General features: G+C 26.3%; 2 protein-coding genes across 4 annotated transcripts; both read left to right on the top strand.

Annotated features, from left to right (window-relative positions):
• The first annotated feature begins 2,637 nt into the window (after nucleotides 1–2,637).
• LOC112694047 (OV-16 antigen-like) lies at nucleotides 2,638–5,882 on the top strand. Of its 2 annotated transcripts, XM_025569386.1 has the most exons (7): nucleotides 2,638–2,779; nucleotides 2,861–2,971; nucleotides 3,051–3,174; nucleotides 3,232–3,375; nucleotides 3,443–3,518; nucleotides 5,105–5,222; nucleotides 5,282–5,882. In XM_025569386.1, the coding sequence occupies exons 1-7, from the start codon at nucleotides 2,756–2,758 to the stop codon at nucleotides 5,594–5,596; spliced, it is 912 nt and encodes a 303-aa protein (XP_025425171.1). In that variant the 5' UTR covers nucleotides 2,638–2,755; the 3' UTR covers nucleotides 5,597–5,882. The 2 variants fall into 2 exon arrangements, with proteins under 2 accessions (XP_025425171.1, XP_025425172.1); XM_025569387.1 differs by lacking the exon at nucleotides 2,638–2,779 and having other exon boundaries at nucleotides 2,865–2,957; nucleotides 3,026–3,174.
• A 1,965-nt stretch (nucleotides 5,883–7,847) lies between these two features.
• LOC112694052 (protein D3-like) lies at nucleotides 7,848–20,746 on the top strand. 2 transcript variants are annotated; one of them, XR_003149532.1, is made up of 8 exons: nucleotides 15,484–15,580; nucleotides 17,627–17,756; nucleotides 17,845–17,967; nucleotides 18,063–18,189; nucleotides 18,284–18,418; nucleotides 18,483–18,558; nucleotides 20,443–20,593; nucleotides 20,657–20,746. XR_003149532.1 is itself a non-coding variant. In XM_025569394.1 (7 exons), exons 2-6 carry the CDS (start codon nucleotides 8,145–8,147, stop codon nucleotides 11,117–11,119), a joined length of 624 nt encoding a protein of 207 aa, XP_025425179.1. In that variant the 5' UTR covers nucleotides 7,848–8,054; nucleotides 8,141–8,144; the 3' UTR covers nucleotides 11,120–11,152; nucleotides 17,627–17,733. The 2 variants fall into 2 exon arrangements, 1 of the variants encoding a protein (XP_025425179.1); XM_025569394.1 differs by lacking the exons at nucleotides 15,484–15,580; nucleotides 17,845–17,967; nucleotides 18,063–18,189; ... (2 more) ...; nucleotides 20,443–20,593; nucleotides 20,657–20,746 and adding exons at nucleotides 7,848–8,054; nucleotides 8,141–8,258; nucleotides 8,361–8,484; ... (1 more) ...; nucleotides 8,928–9,003; nucleotides 10,948–11,152 and having other exon boundaries at nucleotides 17,627–17,733.
• The last annotated feature ends 327 nt before the right edge of the window (nucleotides 20,747–21,073 follow it).

Genomic DNA, 21,073 nt, shown 5'->3' with positions numbered 1-21,073 from the left:
ATTCTTGAATTTCCCTCTGTTCTTTGGAATCCTACACAAATTCGACCTACTGTATAGTTTGAACGGGTCCAAAGAAAATGTTTACGTCTAATTGGGTATAAGAGAAAATTGCATTATCATGTAAATCCATCAGTCTCAACGTCTCTATCGTCAATCCAAGCCAGTATTAATTTAGAATCTCTTGCTTCTAGACGTAATTCTATAGATATTCGTTTTATGTCCAATTAATAATTGACGATATATCCTGTCCGGATTTATTACATTCTTTAAATTTTAATGTTTTCCAATATAATTTGCGGCATCATTCTACGTTTTCAATACCATTTCATCGAACCTTATATGGATATAATAATCCACTAGATCATATTGCTCGAGAATGTAATGAGCTGAGAAATGTGGACCTATTTTTTACTCGAAATGTATAGTTGTAAGCTTGATCTTCTTAATATGTTGTAAATATTTTCCCTGAGTAATGCTATTGTTTAAATTAATCTGTTGTTATTTTATTTTTACTATCGACATTGTACTTTTTATTATTATATCATGTTCATAACTTTGTATTATAAACTTACACTAAATTGTACTTGAGTCTACAAAGGCATTTATATCAATAAATTATAAACTATAAATTATCACAAGCACAAAAAAAAATAATGATATGGATGACCTTCATTCAAATTAAAATGTTGAAAACATTTTTAATTGTTTTAAATATAAATCTACAAGCATTTAGACAGAATTACTTCTAAAGAATTTTTATATAGGTACGATTAAACTACATTAAAAATAGATGAAAATCCTAGGTTTAATAATATTCAGGGCAGGATGAATTATATTGCTTTACCTATGTCTTTTTAACATGTAACCTATCATTACTTTTGAAAAATATGTAAAAAAGGCTGGACGTATCGGTAAGATCAATTTTTTCATTAACAAGTTACATATGTATGTATGAGAGACTTTGCATTACATTTTTAGGAATTTTTATCAAACCAAAATAATTTTATCGACATTTTCCAAATAAAGCTAAGAAAATATGAACATTTTAATTTCACGTACAAAGCTCAAAAACCATTGAATATTATACCATTTATAGTAATCAGTAGGGCTCGAATTTTAAAGCATAATAAATAACATAAAAAGCACAAAATTGTGCTTAAATAAGTTTAAAAAAATAAAAATAAAGCATATTTATTTTTTAAAAAAGCAAAAAAAAAAGCATAACAAAAAATTAACATAAATTAGTTATAATTTTATAAAACTGAATAAAAAAAATTGAAAAATTAATTTAAATTAAAAAAAAGAATTTACTACCATATATTTGGCAAGATTTTCAGAAATGAAACTGACTCTATTGTCTGACAAGATGTTTAATGCATAGAAAATTACTGCTCTATATCCACCGAAGTAATCGGTGCATACTTCGGTATCGATGTCATACGATTAGTGAGTACTGAGAATAGTTTCTACATGCTATATGCAATAGCCGATAAGCTATTGACTTCTAAGCTGTGTCTGTAGATCAATAATCTTTACGTTTAAGGTTGTTCTACACTAATGGTACGACCACGGTCCGGCGATGGGTAAAATAGTAAAATATAATATCTATATTTATATTAATTTTATAATTATTATTGCGGGTTTTCACATTTCTTATAAATTATGCAAACATTGTGTTCATTACTATAGCATAACAAACAAATAAAAATTCCACAGCTATAATAACTGAAAAAAGTAATAAAAAAAGCAAAAAAATCATTTATACTAAAAAAAGTAAAAAAAAAGCAAAAATAAATTCGTTTATTTAGAATCAAATTAACGCGAAAGGAATTTATGTATAAAAACTAGATTTCTATGTTAAATATATAAAAAGAAGCATTTGCTTTAAAATCCGAGCCCTAGTAATCAGTAATATAATGAATCAATAAAAATATCCAGTATCTATTATAAAATAGTATATAAGTATATATTTATATATAACCGATATGCCGCAAATGTTTAACTGTTTTTCCTACTTTTTATGAAAACGGTTGGGAATTTTATAAAATTATTTCCTCCAAAGTAGCGATTACACAACATTTTCTTTCAGTCACATGACCGTGATGATCAAAGTAATTGTTATAATTGTAAACGTGTATGTAGACATAAAAATTAAATAACAATACACTCGTCTTAGTATAACTAATACATTACTCGTTTCACTCAATACATAAAATTTATTTATTTTATTTTGAATTTTTGTTATGTCATTTTAATAAACCTCAAATTCAGAATAAAAATATTCAATAATTAAAATCATTCACAAATACTTATGAATAAACATAATATTATGTCGTTTTTTTATAGTAATCAGTATCCTAATATAATACAAAGGTTCGTAGTTAATTTAAAAATCTTAAAATTCCTATTAAATTTCTGCTGTATTTTACTATGTTAATATTTTTTCATTCTTATTTAGTTGAACAATTGAATAATTTAATAAAACAATTATATTCCAATATATTAATCAGTAATTAAAAATAATTATTTTGTTGATTACAAAAATAACGTTAAAATTAAACTATGGAAAGATAGCGAAGTCGTTATGTGACCTCTCTACCAGTCATCTTTATAATTTTCTTTTTTATTTTAATTTCTTTATTTTCTGTTCTTCAGTTGTCAAGTTTACGGTCTGAGTTTAATAATAAAATCGTCAGCCTTTTGAATCCTTTGTATTCTATATTATATATATTGAAATCGACATAAATCTACAGCTATGTGGCATATAGCATTATGTATAGTAAGACTTGAGTGTGATTTATTCATTATAGCGCAAATTATACTTGTTTTTTTGTAAAATAATTATTTAATTCGTACTTAGATGTGTGGCATAAGCGGTGCGTTTTCCACCAATACTGCAGTGTATCAAGCTATGATAGATAACATGATCCAGCCGGACGTAGTTCTTACCGCACCAAGTGAAACTTTTTATGTAAAACAGAACAAAAATTTGATAATTATTATGTTTGATCTTAAATTTAAATAGATTCAATACGCAAAAATGAATTTAGGTTAATTATACAAGCGGCGCAAATGTGGAGTTAGGAAATAATCTAACATTTACACAGATAATAGATAAACCTGCAGTCAAATATATGGCTGATCCAGATTTGTTCTACACATTATGTTTGACCGGTAACTACCTTAATGCATTAAACGTATAAATCCTTGTGTAACTGTTACATGCTATAGAGCCCATCGAGCCTAAACCTATCGATTTGTATCCATTGGGAAGAGAATATTTGCATTGGTTAGTTATAAATATACCAGGTAATGATTTGGGAAAGGGATATACTTTGTTTGAATACAACAGTTCCACGATCATCAACTTATCAAGTAACGATCATCCGATATAAATCCTAACAATAATTTTAAATACAAACTAATGCTGATTGTTTTACAGTGCCTAATCGTTACGTATTTCTGTTATACTTACAGCCTTCGTACATCACTTTCAATAAAACATACTGGCAAAGGAAGTAATTGATCTATATATTTATGATTTGCATGAAATATATTATGTAAGGTTTAATATGAATACATAGTTATTACAATTGATGACTCACTTTAAATTAAACCATTTAATCGTATAAGTTACAATTGATAATTAATAATATAAATTTGAACATACTTTTTAAGTTTTATATAGTATCCCACTGATATCCAACTATGATTCCTTAAAATATTGAATTATCATTGGTCGTAAATAGTAAAATATTATTGGTTTTTCACATAAAAAAAAAAAAAAAAAGTTGTTTGGCAATGTTTCATTCAATATTCATGGTTATTACAACTCACTATTACCTATGGTCTATAAAATTACATTTATCTATGTAACCATTAATTTTCTTACGTTTAATAATTGTTCATTAAATTTCTTTACTGATTCACGACTTGATTGTTTATGATTTTATTATCATTTCCGAATACTATATTTATGTAAAAATATTTCGACGCTCAATTGCGTTTTATTTTAATAATTTCTTTCATTTTTCGTTTGCTTATATTTATTAAATCAGATGCATGAGAATGATATTTTTCTAAATTTAAAACTTTTGTTTTTATGACGTCTATTTCCTTCATATAACGTCTAATTTTTTACGCATGTTTTCTTATAGATCCAATAAAAATTAGTTTACACATTGTTATTCTCGTAATATCATTATTATTTATTTACCAGAGTTTATGAATACTTAAAAATATACCATAATCATTGTTTTATAAATTTGCAGTATTTATAATTTAACTTAAAGTTAGTAAAATCACACACAAAATCATAGCTTTGAAACTAGTGTTTACTTTATCTTAATTAATTTTGGAAAAATTTAGAATAACCTTTGATGTTTTGAACTTGTTCTATTATATATTCGACTTCAAGGTATATAAACTAAAACATTTCAACAGTAAAAATATTATATGCCTGTAACGATCCAATAATTTTTAATAATTATCAACCATTGGTCTCAAAATAAACGTTGGTAACTTTGTTTTTCGAACAAACATTATTAAATATTAATATTTGACCTTAATTTATTTAATATTTTAATAAAATAATAATTTAATATTTTCCTTAATAATTGGCTTTTAAATCATAAAACTACTAGATATTAATAATGTTTCTACTATATTAATAAAATATTGTTAAAAGAATAATTTCAAGTAATTTAATAGTTTTGATCTATACGAGGTTTGTTCAAAAAATACGTAGAAATGAATTCCATCCATATAAAATAACATACTTACCCTACATAAAATGTGGGATTCCCCATTTAACGATTGATTTTTTTTGTTGATACAGTCGTAATGAAATTTATATTTCATTGTGCAATATTTTTTCACTAAAAATGAAAACTATTTTAAATGTTCTGAGTTATTAAGTTATTAAGTTATTGGTTTTATAATGTTCATTATTTCTACATAACTAATTCCTAAAACCAAAAATTACATCAAAATACAATTCATATAAAAAAATTATGTTTTGTCTTTTATTAAAGCAATTATTATTTTTTTTTTTTTTTTGTAATCACATTACTGATCATTTTGATGCACTTTTTATTTTTTTTAGATTCGGACAAGACTTTTCACGTTTTACAATTTTTGAATTTGCTTACCAAAATCAATTCGAAGATCCTATGGGAGGCAATTTTTTTTTAACTGGATACAAAGATCCTACATTTCTAGGGGTGAAAATGTTTATTTTTTATTTATGCATTATATTTATACTCCGTTACTTTTTTTATAGGGAATAATCACACCATCTTCACCGAATAATGAATCACCGAAAGAAGTTAACTCAAAGTATACTTCACTAGACCAAAATTCTTTTCAGAATAGTGCCCAGGAGTCGAGTTCACAAGAGGAAAATTCATCAGACCAAAATTCTTTTCAGAATAGTGCCCAGGAGTCAAATTCACAAGAGAAAAATTCATCAGACCAAAATTCTTTTAAGAATAGTACCCAGGAGTCAAGTTCACAAGAGAAAAATTCATCAGGTCGAAATTCTTTTAATAATAGTACCCAGAAGTCAAGTTCACAAAAGAAAAATTCGTTAGGCTGAAATTCTTTTAATAATAGTACCCAGGAATCAAGATCACAAGAGAAAAATTCATAGAAACCAAAATCCCAGGAGCAAAGTACTAACAAAGCAACTACTAAAAATTCAAAATCCGAAAAAAGTAATTCTCAAGAATATACATCTCAGTAAATAGATTTTATGAGAATTCCCGGAACCCAATTAATCTATAAGATATTGTTATCAACAAATACAATTTCATCATTTTTATTGCCTACTGTTTCTAGCAAAGACCGATAGTAATAAATCGATGGTCAGTTAGTTCGTTTAATTCTTTCTTGTCGAGTTATTATTCTTGTTTGTTAAAATGGCTCCTGGTAAACACGTTACTTTAACTTTAGATCAAAAAATTTAAACAATTAAGTTAATATAAAATGGCCTGAAATATGATATGATTGCTGAGAAGTATTAATATAAAGATAGTGAAATTAAAAATAAAATCTTAGTAATTTGAGTATGTAATCTTGAAAAACCTCCGATAATCCGGACAAATCGGTAATCCGGACAAATCGGTAATCCGGACGATGTTTGGTCTGAATTCGTCCAGACTATCGTGACTCTACTGTAGTGAGTTATTTTAACTAGTATGGACTTAAATGATGCTATTATTACAATTTTATTGATATTTAGAAGATTATTGAGAAGATATAACCAAAATCGATTTTATTTATTTTAATTGACACAGCGTTACATGAACAATTTTGAAAATATTATTGAATTGGTATATTAGTAAAAAAAAGCAAAAAACTACGTTACAAAAAAAAAATAGTTTTTAGGTTAGGTATATCACGTATACTGCATACTATTATAATACTTAAAAAATATTACCCATATCATTAAATATTACTATACTTAATGAGTATCACTTTTTATACACGCAAAAAAATATTCTTAACGTTTATTAAGAATTGTATATAATTATTATAGAGCTATACATACTATAGCAATTATGGTGGTCATGATTCAGTAAATCGTATAATTCATCAATACACAACATATAATTTATATAATTATATTTTATACATATCTTTGGTGATGTTATACCAATAAGTTCAACATTTTAAATATTTAATATTAATTATAATTTATAATTTATATTCATATAATTCATGCATAAATGAGTAAAGTAAAATTATGTAGTTTGACATAATCTCATAATTAATATAAATATTAAACTAATCACCATTGATTGTTAAATTATTATGAACAAAATTAAGATCAAGATTAAGTAATAATACAATAACTGATAGAGTAGTATTTTTAGGTGCCCATCGGTGCAAAGAAATGAATAAATAATATAAATATAATTAATAAATATTGACTGCAATGATGTTCAATTTCACCTAAATTTGATACTATTTATACTTTTCAATACTATTTGTGTTATAGGTTATATGGAATAATTATAGCAGTAAATAATACACAAATGGCTATTCAATTTTAAATTATAATAAAAATGTAAGATAGAACACTTAAAATAAAGCTTTATATATGATCATCTCACATGTTAAATATGAATACTTTCGATCTAGATTTCGTGGTAAATCAATTTCAATAATCTTTACCTTTACAAATATCAATATCAATATATTAAATGTAATATTCCAACTGAAATGGATATTAAAAAATATTGACTGGAACCAATAAGAAACAAGAAAACAAATATAGAGAAGTATGTTTTCTAACCGTTTACACGTGAATATGATGGATAATACGCGACTAAATAATTATAATTTAGGATATACTGAATAAATATAAAAGGACTTGTGCTTTGAGATTGAACCGAATACAATCAAATATTTATTATATACATAAATATTCGATTTCTGATAGTTGGTTTTTCGAGCTGTAAAGTTAAGTTTGAAAATTCAAGTATGACAGACACATTAAAAATTTTAATATTTTAACACATTTCCAAATCAAAGGTACAGCTATAGAAATTTATCACTCCAAATTATAATGATGCCAGCCAACCAATTGGAAATCCTCCATCTACAATTTATTTGATGCAACATAATAATTTTAACATTCAAAATCGGTTAATTGATGTTCTTCAAAAGTTTTTGGTATTAAAAAAAAAAAAATAATAAAAATAAAGACAATATTACATCATAAGATCTTGAAAATTTTAGTTTAATACTGCGCGTTGAATTCAATTTTACTTTTTTCATCACTTTTTAGCTTTTGTCCTCGAGACATTATTGAAAATTAATTACAGCAATTGTATTGTTATTGGTAATTTTTATAAAAGTAAAAATGGCCTTCAGAAAATTGCACCTCGATACAAACTATGTGATCATGAAAAGTTTCCATTTAAACTCGAAGTAAACATTTCCAAGTCGCAGTCGTCATTTGATCCTATTGCAGTTCAGTCTGAAAATCAAATATTTCATTTCCGGCAATGTTTTTTTCGAGACAATCGCAGTGTTGGATTTTGTACTTCGTAAGGATTGGTCTTTCGATTATTATCGAGTTATCGCAGACGAAATTTAATTAAAAAATAACAGTAAATAATATTATACTTCATAGATATATGTTTTTTTCTGGTGCACCATCTGTGATGAGCGAGAACAAAGTCCAACGGTCTATGGCAGACGTGGAAATCGTACCGGACGTCATCCCCATCGCCCCGGAGATAATGTTACAAGTAAACCTTGAGAAAAAAATTAAGCTTATCGTGCATCGAATGGATGCTGGTAAAAATGTATTAAAACACTTAACGTTTTAACAAAATGATACAAATGTTTAGGTTGAGTTTCCGAGTGGCGTGAAAGCGGAACTCGGCAACGAACTCACGCCCACGCAGGTGAAAGACCAACCTACAATCAGATGGGACGCTGATCCGGATTCGTTCTACACGTTATGCATGACCGGTAACTACAAAAACACCCCAGTGGTTCACAAACATTTCAATCGAGTCTGCCTTTGAATAAAAAAATTAATAAATATTTCGAATTTTCCACTTGTAAAAAAAAAAAAAAAAAAATAAAACAATACGCATGTTCGTTAACCGGCACTTTGTCGTCTGAACATTGAAATGTTTCTGTTCGTTCGATAATATCATCTGAAAACGAATGCACGTTCGTAGATCCCGATTGCCCGAGCCGTACCGAATCGCAAGCAAGGGAATTCCATCACTGGCTGGTGGGAAACATACCCGGCTCAGACATCAGCCACGGAGAGACGCTCACGGCTTTCGTCGGTTCCGGACCTCCGCTGTCAACGGGTAATTACAAATATCGCAAAAAATGCAGACGGATATTTTTCCGATAGATGTAGCAAATACGATTACGGCAACGATTGTTTTTTTTTTCAGGAATCCATCGGTACACGATTTTGGTATACAAACAACCGTCGAAACTCATGTTTAACGAGGAGCGTATAAACAACAGGTAGATACTAATAATCACGTGTGTTCTTTAATTTCATCGTGACACGTGCAGAGCTGTTAATTTTTATGTTTTTTGTTTTTTTGTTTTTTTTATGGAAATCCAAAACAAAACGTGCAATTTCATTTTTAAACGTCATATTTTTATTCAAATTGTTAGATCAAGTAATTCCCGATCTGTGGATCACAAGCAGTATTTTACTAATCACCGAAGTACAGCGCACGCTCGTACTATCAACGACCGATAAATTCTATATCAATAATATTATACAACGTACCATTGCTGATATCATTATTCCTATTATCTAATATTCTGTCTATTCTGTGATAATGCGTTTTACGAAAGTTTATCAATACACAATGCGGTACAGCTACACGGCCTCGTGGGGCTACACGGTCAAAAACTATCGTCTTTGCCTGTCAATTTATCAGTTTTTGAGATTGTTGTTTAACTATTAACTCATGTTCCGTGCATTGTGCGTAAAACAACTATTTAAAAAATAACTCGTAAATTAAATTTAACAATAATAAAATCTCAATGTGGAATAAAACGTGATGAAATTTAGTCGTATTTTATACAAATCAGCGGATAATTAAAGTATAAACGAGCTCCTTCAATTGTAATATAACAATTAGGTAGGTACATTAAAAATTATAATAATAATCATCACCCATCAGTCTTTGCTTTGGCATTTTAAAGTTTGGGTTTTTTTTTTTTAAGAACTTTCAAAATAAACTATTATAGTTCAACAATTACATACAAAGTTTGAGTTAATAATTAAAAATAATAATATTTAGTTAGTAAAATATATAGTATAAGAACTAAGTAGGTGTATTACAAATTATAATAATAAATAATTAAAATATTAAAATTAAGTTATTAATTGGTTAATACCCATCAGTTAGTATATAAATAAATAATCAACTAGTTTATGTATAGAAATAAGTAAATAAATAAAATAAATCTAAAGTATTTATATATTTCTATGGTAAAAATGGTTTCGAAATAAAAATTTGTTGTCGGGTATATACTAAGTCAACAAAATCGGAAATGAATATAAAAATTTGAATCACGATTTTATTTTTTTATATTCAGTCGTGAAACTAAATTATTAACTATTTGTTTATTTATTTATATATTATAATAATGTAGCTTTTAATCATCATTCAGCTTTTAATAGCTGCATATTATTATTTGAATTGTTATCTTAAACTTTTAAAAGTTAAAATAAAGACTGATGAGTAAAGAATATAATAATAATAATTTTTTATATACCTATCAAGATGTCATATTATAGTTTAATATTTTTTTTAATTTTTTGTATTTACTGTATCTTAATTCTTGAGTTCTTAGATGTATAACACGTTTCGCATAGTTTTGACATTAATTTAAAATTATTTAAAATAGGGTTTTAAGCATTTTAATTAAAAAATATATAAATAAATATCTAATATTATGTATAACTATAAATAAATTATATAATATAATATAAATATAATATATAATTATATCTGAATATTTGCCTCATACACATGGCCCCCGGGTCTGATGGGCAAATGGTTTTATAGTATTAAAATAATTTTCCTTATATTGTTCGTCAACCAAACAATTTAATATTCGGTGTATTCAAATGAAATGATCGGACGACGACCCATTTTGATTCTTATTATATTCTTGTTGAGAAAATGGAGTTAGGATTATAATATTTTATACGCAATATTATTTATTTTTCATTAGGCAGTAAAAATTTTCAATAAAATTAGTTGCCGAAGTAAAACATAATAATAATAATAAGTAATTCTATCCGTAATCCGATGTTGAATAGTGTAGCTATACAATATTATTCATTCATTTTATAACATTTATTTTGGTGTTTTAAAATATTTTAGCAGTTAAAAGTGAAATATATAAATTAATAATGTTCATGATATTTATTATTATTTTCAGAACTGCCATAAGACGAGAATTGTTTTCAACCAATAAATTTGCGTTGAAATACAATTTAGGAACGCCGATCGCTGGTAATTTCTATCAAGCTCAATACGATGATTATGTGCCAACTGTACATAAACAATTGGGAATCGTTATTGACACTATGCTAAAGAAATTACGGAATTAAAAACAATTTATTAATTGGCTTAAAAAAATCATAGTAAACACTTTTTGTTTCGTATAATAAGTAGAGAAAAAATACTATATCGCATATTTTAGTGATAAAATACACTTATTATTTTTTCGGAAAATTGGAATCATTAAGAAAATTAAATTATATTGTCAAATCATACATGGTTTAATAGTTCGTTTTAAAAGGTAGTGAAATATGTTGATTGTAAAGTAATATAGAAAGTATTTTATACTCGTTGAATTTGAACAAATAATGAATTAATGATTCATCAAATATCACAATATTTTACTGTTATAAAAATAATGAATATAAAAAAAAAAAAAATCAATCATTTATGTTGTGGAATTTATTATTTAGTTTGTATTCATTAATATTTTAGTTTAACTATCTGTTGTATGAGTCAAAATATTTTAGTCACATACAAAATTAAATATAAAAATTTTAAAATTAGAATAACATTTGTCACATATACCATTCTATCATATTCCATAGTATAGGCCAAATTATGCAATTGAGCTGAGGTAGCATTTTGTAAAATTATATTCAAGAACGTGAACACTACGATAAGGTGACAATACGGATTTTCGATCGGGACGCGTAGGTGTGTTGAAGTATTTGAGATGTTTGTTTTATTAAAATGATTTCAATATTTAGTATAACTTATTGTTTTATTTTTGAGTAGCCACAATACTAAGTCTTATTCCTCTATCCGATCTCTAACCGATTAATTTATGATCATTGAAGACAATATCTAAAAGGTAAAGTAGTCCTACCGAAACTCTGAGAGCGATTCTGTAATCGGTTAATTATGGTAATGATCGTTTGAGTTCTGAAATTAAGTAGAAGTAAACCATCAAAAGATGTATACGACATATTTTGTGTGGTATTATTTGGAAATGTACTACAGCAGAATAGGTCAATACAATTTACTCCAGTAGAACCGTACGACTCTTTGTATTTAACTTTTGGTTGAATTACGTTGAAATAAATAAATAGATTTCGTCGATCAGTTAGATAAGTTTAATATCGTTTTCACTGTTTGGTGTATTGCAATTCATATGGTGTATTGATTTGATTCTCATTTAATATTTAAGCCTGATCATGTATGATGATATAGAATAACTATTATAACTCTTTTCTGAAATATTTGTAAAATAATTATTATATTCAAACTAAATATTCCATAATTTGTATTATACGATATATAACTGTTTTTTTACTATATGATTTCCCATAATATATAATCATATAACAACTTTTAATGAGTAATACCCTCGATCATCAGAGTTACCATAATACGATTTGTAATATTAATAGTAATAAGATTTATGATTACGGTTCGTTATACGGGCGTCACCCGATTGCGGCCCGTACATAGCAGGTAGGAATTACTATTCAAGTGGTTATCAAAACCAAATAAATATCCCAATTGCGTCCGATACGTATTTTGACATCGTAATCAACTATCGTAATCACAATTCACACGATAACCAATATTCGGCAATTTATTGACTATTTACTGACATAATTGTATTTAATATCTTTTTATATTGTAAACAATTTATTATTTTACTATTTTACTATTTGTTACTGCAATCTTGTAATTATACTTTTAAAATAAATATTAAACATTTTGTGAACCAATGTGTGTCTGGACGCAATCGGGATATTTATCTTTGGGATAAAATACGAGTACAACTACCTGGATTCGGACCGCAATCGGGCAACTCCGCGTTATACACTCGTTATACGTTCTAGATAGTTATTTACCGTTACGACAAAAATAATTCTTACGAATGTAAAAATCTACTCCAAAGATATTCTGCACCGGTGGCGCGTTAATGCGTATTATACGTGAACTATGCGGTGAACCGTTTTATAAAAAGTTATCAAATCATTCTGAACGACATACCCGTCTCGCTTTAAAAGTTTTCTGATATTTTTAATTAATATGAATATTTCTAGCACTATTTACTTTTTAAGAACATTTTTTTTTTTTTAATTAAAAAATATTGCATACAAATAATAATAGAGTGTATTCATAGTTAGCATCAATATCGTAAATCTATTAAAATTAAATTGAATTGTTGCGAAAATTATAAGATTAAAGTTAAAGATTTGAACTTCGTACCAAGTTCACTAATAATTCATTTAGTATTAATTGAAAAAAAAAGATCCTTAAATATATCTATATAAGATCTTTAAAGATCTTTTAATTAATTTCAGACGTATTTAGATTATTTTTCATTATTTATTATTATTATTATTTTTTTGTTTTAAAGTATATTTGGATATTCACCTTTCAAATCAGCTCCTTAATTATTTATGACTAAATATGTTGAGGTCCACTTGGTGGTAAGAGATTGGGCATCGAAGATAACTTGATAAAATAAACAAACACCGTTTGAAGAGCTTACTAGCCCCGTGACGGTTGAACTAATATTACAGAAAAATTATATATTTATTGGCACATATAATCAGGGATGGCTCGTCAAGAGAGACTTTAAGACTACATCTCCCCTTAAAAAAAACGACTAATTGTGAATAATAACTATTTAAAAATGTATAGAAATATTTTTATTTTTATTGAAAATATGTTATAGCATTTTATATATTTATTATCATAAATAAAAGACCAAAAAATATTAGACTAATTAATAGTTATTTCAATGAAAATACTATTTTTTAAATTTCGACGACGTTCGGCGTTTCAGTAAAACTGACGTCCTTCAGGTTCAATCGAAATGGTTTGGCTTGTTGAACGAAGGGAGGCTGGGGAGAATAATTTGAGCATTATAGATGCTATTGAAACTGGCTTCACGACAATAATTTCCGTACCATCACACCGTTGTTAATCGCTATACACCGCCATCTGCGAATTTACTGATAAACAAATTTGTAGACTTGAATTAGTTTATAAAAAAAAATACAATTAAATTAAATTAAAAATATTAACTAAATATTAAATTAAGTATTAAGTATAATTAATTTTCCAACAAAAGGGTTTTTCTTGTTCGTTGTTGTATGCAGTTTATGATAGAAAAAGACTCAAAAACTCGTGAAATTTTACATTAACGACGTTTCTATTTTATTTATTACTTTGACATTGTAAGCCATTGTGATCGGTGATTCGGTTGCAATTTTTTTTTAACGAAGGCACAAAGGTAAATTATATATTTGGTTTTGTATTGAGGTGTTTGTTAATTTTTAAAATAATTTTTATTCTGAGCCATGTTAGAGATGAAAAAGGATTGGATAGAAATTGAGAACATGCCCATGTTCTATTTTTCATAAAAAAAAATAATACAAATAATTAACGATATCAAACATTATCAATAACATTGTTTATTGATTCACATGTACTACAAATTATGTAATTGCTAACGTAAATTTTAAAATAATAATAGTAGATATAAAACTAAATTGAACAATAACACTGTCCTCTCTCCCATGACCGAAATTAATTCATCAAGTCTAAACTTTTTTCAAATTATTTTCTTAACGCATGGTATTGTTATTATATTGTTAGGATCAACTAGTACACATGATTTATGGCCATTATAAAATATATATCTAATAATATTTAAATATTTTTCGATTTTATTTGAAGATCAGGACGCGTTTTCAACTAAATAATTTACAAACAAATACAATTTAAATGATCTGGTATTTGATAATATCTACCGAGACTAATATTATTATTAGCATTTATATGCATAAGTTTCCAACAAGAAAAATTAATTTTTTGATTCATTGTTCATATTCGATAAACTTTAAATGAAAAGCTAGTGTTATTTTTCTTATTGTAATTTACGACGATATGTCGATGAAATATGTGTTAAGTATAGTATTTTTTCCGATTGATCAATCTGATTAATATATTCATAATTTATTTTTAGTTTAGAATTACATAAGGAATCTTATTCGTAAATTATATTGAAGTTATAATTAAAACTGAAATGTAATTTTATTATGTAAATTAAATTTATTAATTGTCAATATTAATTAAGTTTATGATACATACTCCTACAGTACACTGAGTACTTTAGTATGCATGTCGATTATGTATCTTTCATATAAAAAATATTATTTATACTAATGAGCTTGAGCTCTTGATCACCTCTTTCGTGGATCAAATAATTTGGTCATCGTATTATATTGTAGCAAAATATGCTGATAATTATATCGGTAACCTTTGAACCAATATGGTTATCAGAGAATGAGCAGTATTAAAGCTCGTATAGTTTATTAATCATAGGATAATTTGTTAGTATTTTTATCGCCATTATTATCTCTATAAATTGTTTATGAGAAATATATATTTTTCATAATAAAGAGACTGACGGTGTATAAATAATATTAGGTCCTGCAGTAAACTTTACTTACAAATAATGTAAAGTAAAGTTAAATGTAAATTATATGTTTCAAGTTCTTTCTTATTAGAAAATGATTAAGGTGAGTATGATGAATTACTAAATTAAATATTAAACAAAACGCGTGAAAATGTGAAAAGAAAATGAAAATTATGGTTTAGGTCGTTAAATTTTCATTTAGTACATATTTAAAAAAATGTACTATCACGAATAGTTATTAATTTGTTCTACTTTTAATATTTGAAATGTATTAAATATTTACTTACAACTTCTAATTAGAAAATTCAGTATAATGATCTTGTTCAACTATCTAATTTTTCGTTAAAACCTACAACATTAGAATAATTCTACACTAAATTTTCAATATTTAATTAATATCATTTGATGTTGAACACAATACTACATTATTCTTTAAAAATTAATAAATACACATTTTTTAAATTTATATTAGAAAAGCTTAAAATTATTATTCGATATATTTTTTTACATACGATATGCGATAACGTTACATGATTTAAATATTTGTATACTTATAAATAAACTATATTTAAATATACCGTGTAAAATGAGTTCAAATAACACTATGATACTTATTAAATAATAAGTAAATGTAAATAACCTATTTATTAGATACCAATAAGATTATAATATAACCTTTACTGCATTATTCTGATCGTAATTTCAATACTTTTTATAGCTATTAATAAGCTACTTTTTAAATTTAATCTTATTTGCTTTATGTTATCGAATAGTTAAAAATATTTATTTTAACATAAAAATTAGCATTATGTACCTTCATACAATTACTAATATTTTTTAGTTATTGCTACTAATTATTAGTATTTTGATAGTATTTGTGTTATTAATTTAGCTATAATTACTATACTCCGGTATGATATAGTGGCTAGGATACAACACAGTAAATAATCCTCAATTAATTCACTGCATGGTTCAATATATAATAATATTTATTATTATTGTTGGACAATTTTTCGTTTACAGTTTAGTATTGATTCATAATTATCGCAAAAAAAAAAAAATATTTATTATTCAATGATTGATGGTTGACAACAGTGAACACTGAACTTGTATATCATTATTATAAGTACATTTACATTAAATTATAGTAATTACTAATGAAGAATACCTATAAATGTACTGAATGGCAGTTGTATATTATTTGGCAGTATTAATGTCTTTTGGACGATGTTATGAACATTATACATTTTGACACATGACCGTGTGATTTAAGAATTTAGAACGTTATTTAGAATCAACAACTATTAAGTTTTTTTTCATGGTAAAAAAACAATAATATAACATTTACGATAATGCAGAATTTTAGTATCTATGAATCTTATGTAACAGCTAAATTGTATTATGCTATTTTTTATATTTTTTTTCAATAACTTAAACATAAATTATGTTTAATAATTTGCAGTACCAATTTGAAAAAAAAAAAATCAAAACAATGACTATATATTGTAGAAGAAACGTCAGATTTAAATAATTTACAGTTGTTTATTTCGTATTCTACATGATAATCATCTTAGGAATTGTATTTTTATCAATAGTTGTTCAAATATTTTAATCAATGTAACAATTGTTGATAGTAATTTTATCTATTCTTTTCGTACACCTATTTTTTTATATTAACTGAGGAAAAAAATTCACAAAACATTTATATATGAATCTGTTTATTCATAATTGGTATTGTTCATCAGTAAACCGTTTTAGATGCTAAGCGAAACGAGGAATTTTACATAAGATACAGCGTACAGGAATATTGATGTGGGGGGTATGGGTTAAAAATCCACAAATTTTCTGACTGCTTTCTAAAATGAAATTCCGCGAAACTAATATTACTTAATTTGTTGATGATTGCCGATCATATACATTTGTCGTTCGTAAGTGATTGACGGGGTATTGTACACCGCCTTCTAACACCGGACCTGACGGAAGGATGACAACATATAATCATGCGCATCGGAGACGTCCGTGAAATCGTAATACGAAATCCGTGTTTAATTATTACGCATTATTATAATACTACAAGTAGCTAAGCTTGTAGTTCGTATATCATAATATTATAATAGGATAATTATTATATTATTATTGTTTTCGATAGTAATTTCCCGTGGCTGTCGCAGTGGGTCTTCAGCACTCATAGTTCAGTCGTCTGATTCGATAAGACGGTTCTAGTCAATGCGTTGTACATCGTATACAAGAAGAACATGCAGTTCGTAAGATTATTTATGGTATGAATCCATTGTTATCCGATTGTTCATCATTTGAGCGTTTCAAGATTCTAATGATGTAAGCACTGGCTCGTACGAATTTACACAGGTGTCCTCCATGTGTGTGGTGGCGGGCAGATGCTTCACTCCGTATACTCCGACCCAACAGAGTTTCAGACTTCATAAGATCGTGCCGGATATCATCCCTGTCGGACCACCTAATCAGTTGCGAGTAAGCGACGGGACGTGGAAAAAATATATAACGCGTCGGACATCGTTTTACAATGGTTCGGAAATTCTGAGCAATGGTAAAAAAAAACATTACAGGTGCTGTACCCAAGCGGCGTTATGTTGACAATTGGAGCAAAAACCAAGCCCTATTACATCGACGAACAACCATCGATAGTCGAATATAGGTGTCCAAAAATAAGCTTCAACTTGTTGATCATGATCGGTAACTGCGGTATACGGTGATTTCCGTAATTTGAACAAAATTTGTAATTGCGATTTTTTTGTTTTTTGTATTTTTATCGTTCGCCGAACCGAAGATTTCGACGAACCGGCTTTCGGGCATTACAGAGAAAGAGAACGTGTTCATTGGCTGGTAGTGAACATGGAGGCTGATGACGTGAGTTCGGGCCAAACTCTCATCGAGTACGGCATGTTCCCTGTGATGTTCGAAGGTAATGAACGGACAGACGTAGGACGGTCAAATCGTAATGCGCAGTCATGACACGTTTGTTTCAGGACCTCATCGTTATGCTTTCTTGATGTACCAACAACCTTGGGTATTCGGATTTGACATCCCATACATCGACGCCGAGTAATACGATTTACAATCATTGCGTAATATTATTATTAACACGGATTGGTTTATCAACGATCGATTGATATCGTATACGAATAACGTGTTAACACTGTTAACGCACTTTCGATTTCGACACATTATTGGTGTTAGGTTGGATCGTATATTTTTTAGAAAATTGACGAATTGTATTCTTAGCACAACACTCGATTCATCGATATCAACGAATTCTACATTGAAATTCTTGTTTTATGTTTTTGGATATTTCGGATTCGTTTTTGTGTGTGATCGGAAATCGATTGGCATCTTTTTATCTTCGATGGGCTTTTCGTTCATATTTTAAGTATAATTTTCTATATATATATATATAGAATATATATATATTATAAATATATATATTTGTATATGCTAAAAAAATAATTTTTAGAACTTCTTAGTGTCACTAGTTTATTTTTTCAGACGCCAAAACGAGGTTAAAATATCCTTAAAAATAATAGTTTTAAAACAAAAATTTATATTGTATGTCTAGGTATTGTAGATAATTGTATGTAAGTTCACAAAATAGTTAATTCATTTTCTATAATATTTAATTCATATCAATAATCAAATACTATCTTAGTGATGACTGATTTATGAACTTTATTTAATTTCAACGAGTAAATCACAATACATGTTTTTTCATTTTTTTATCTCACATTACCTATTTACTATATTTATATAATTTTTTTTTTTTATTAAAAAATTATAGTTAAAATTAATAATACATTAAATTTTATAGGTTACGATAAAATTATATTCAGATTAGTATTAATTCCAGATTAATTTGATAGATAAATAATAAAATAGTTTATGATGATTAGTATTTAAAATTTATCAATAGTTACACATTTACAAAATATGTCATCACTTTCGTTTATCATTTAATCAAAATTTAATATTAAACAATCGTATTTTTTTACTTTTTTTTTTTTTTTTGAAATTAGGCTTAACTTATTTTCATCATCGACCTGCACCAGATACGTATGAATAAATTTGTATTCAATTTTTTAAAATTGTTGTCAAAACAAAATTATTTTATCAAATGAAAAACTAAGAAAATATGAATTTTTCTATAAATAGCTCAAAATAATATTTTGAAAACTATACCAACTTCAGAAAAAGTTGATTAAGTTAACTGAAAATTCCAAAATCTCATGATTATTATTTTTAAATTACAATAAAAACAAAAGTGGGATTTTATCAAAAACCGGTCAGCCTAAAATGTTGTCAATTTTTATAACTTTTTATCAGTTTTTCACGATTATTTAGAAAACTATAAGGAAATTCATAAAATTACTATTTTGAAACTTTTAGCTTAACCAAATTTTCTTTTTCTAAACTTCTGTTAAATATGAAAGTCAACAAAATGAACAAACTTACTGATCGAAATTTTGTATACATAAGAAAAAACATATTATAATAAAACCAACACATTCTTCGTTTCACTTATAATAATATAATTTTAAGCAATAAAATGAGTTTTGTTTTAAAAAAAAAGAAAAAAAGAAAACGAAATAATTTATTAATCAACATGTAAGTAGAAATAAAAATTATTATACAAATCATTATTTTAAAATTAGTTGAACTTTAATTCTATTATCACTTTATCATAAAACCTGTTATAATAACAGATTTAAGTTAAATAGTAAAAAAAAAAAAAATTATAAAAATGTTAATCTCTCTTCGTATAAAGAAAATATAACTGATATTATTATTATTTCATTATTATATTTCAAATCATTATTTTAGTACCTAGTTATAGTAAGTATATATGTAGAGGAGTATTCAAGATATTAATTTAGATACAAATATTATATAACTAATATCGACAGTACAAATTAATACTTATTTATATATATTTAGAACTATTGAAGGTCGAAATAATTTTTCAATAGCAGACTTTTCAACCAAATACCATTTAAATAATCCATTATGGGGTGCTATATGGATTAATACATTCTAGCAAAAGAAGTTAGAGAGGATCCTAATAATGTCCATCATATTTAATATCAAAGTAAGTAGTATACGTTTGTTTTGTTTATTATTTAATTTATAATAATACATAATTACTTTGCAGTCAATGGGTATTATGATCATAATTTGAACATTAATCAGCGTCGAAAAGAATATTGTAATATTATGTCTATTAAATGGTCATATTAATATATTTTTTTGAAGTGTTCTTTTTGAGGTAGTGTTGAAATATTTTAATAAATACATTATAAATTGTTGTGTGTTGAATATCTTGATCGCAATTTAAATAAGAACAATATATACTTATCGTAGATACAAAGAAGTTTAGAATATAACCTTAACTGCAATTGTCGAAAGCAAATGTCAAAGCAAATTTCATAATAAAAAACAAGAATTTATTTCTCGTGATTTCATATTATTTACTAAACATATCTAAATTTTTCTCCGAGAAAATAAAAACATAAATGTGCATTTCAATATGATAAGTAATAACATTTATTGGAGTATTTTTCAAATAGTA

This window comes from Sipha flava, unplaced genomic scaffold, assembly GCF_003268045.1.
Source record: "Sipha flava isolate LNK unplaced genomic scaffold, YSA_version1 122_pilon_pilon, whole genome shotgun sequence".
Lineage (NCBI taxonomy): Eukaryota > Metazoa > Arthropoda > Insecta > Hemiptera > Aphididae > Sipha > Sipha flava.
Note: the sequence above shows the minus strand (reverse complement) of the source record. Positions and strands in the feature narration are given on the sequence as shown.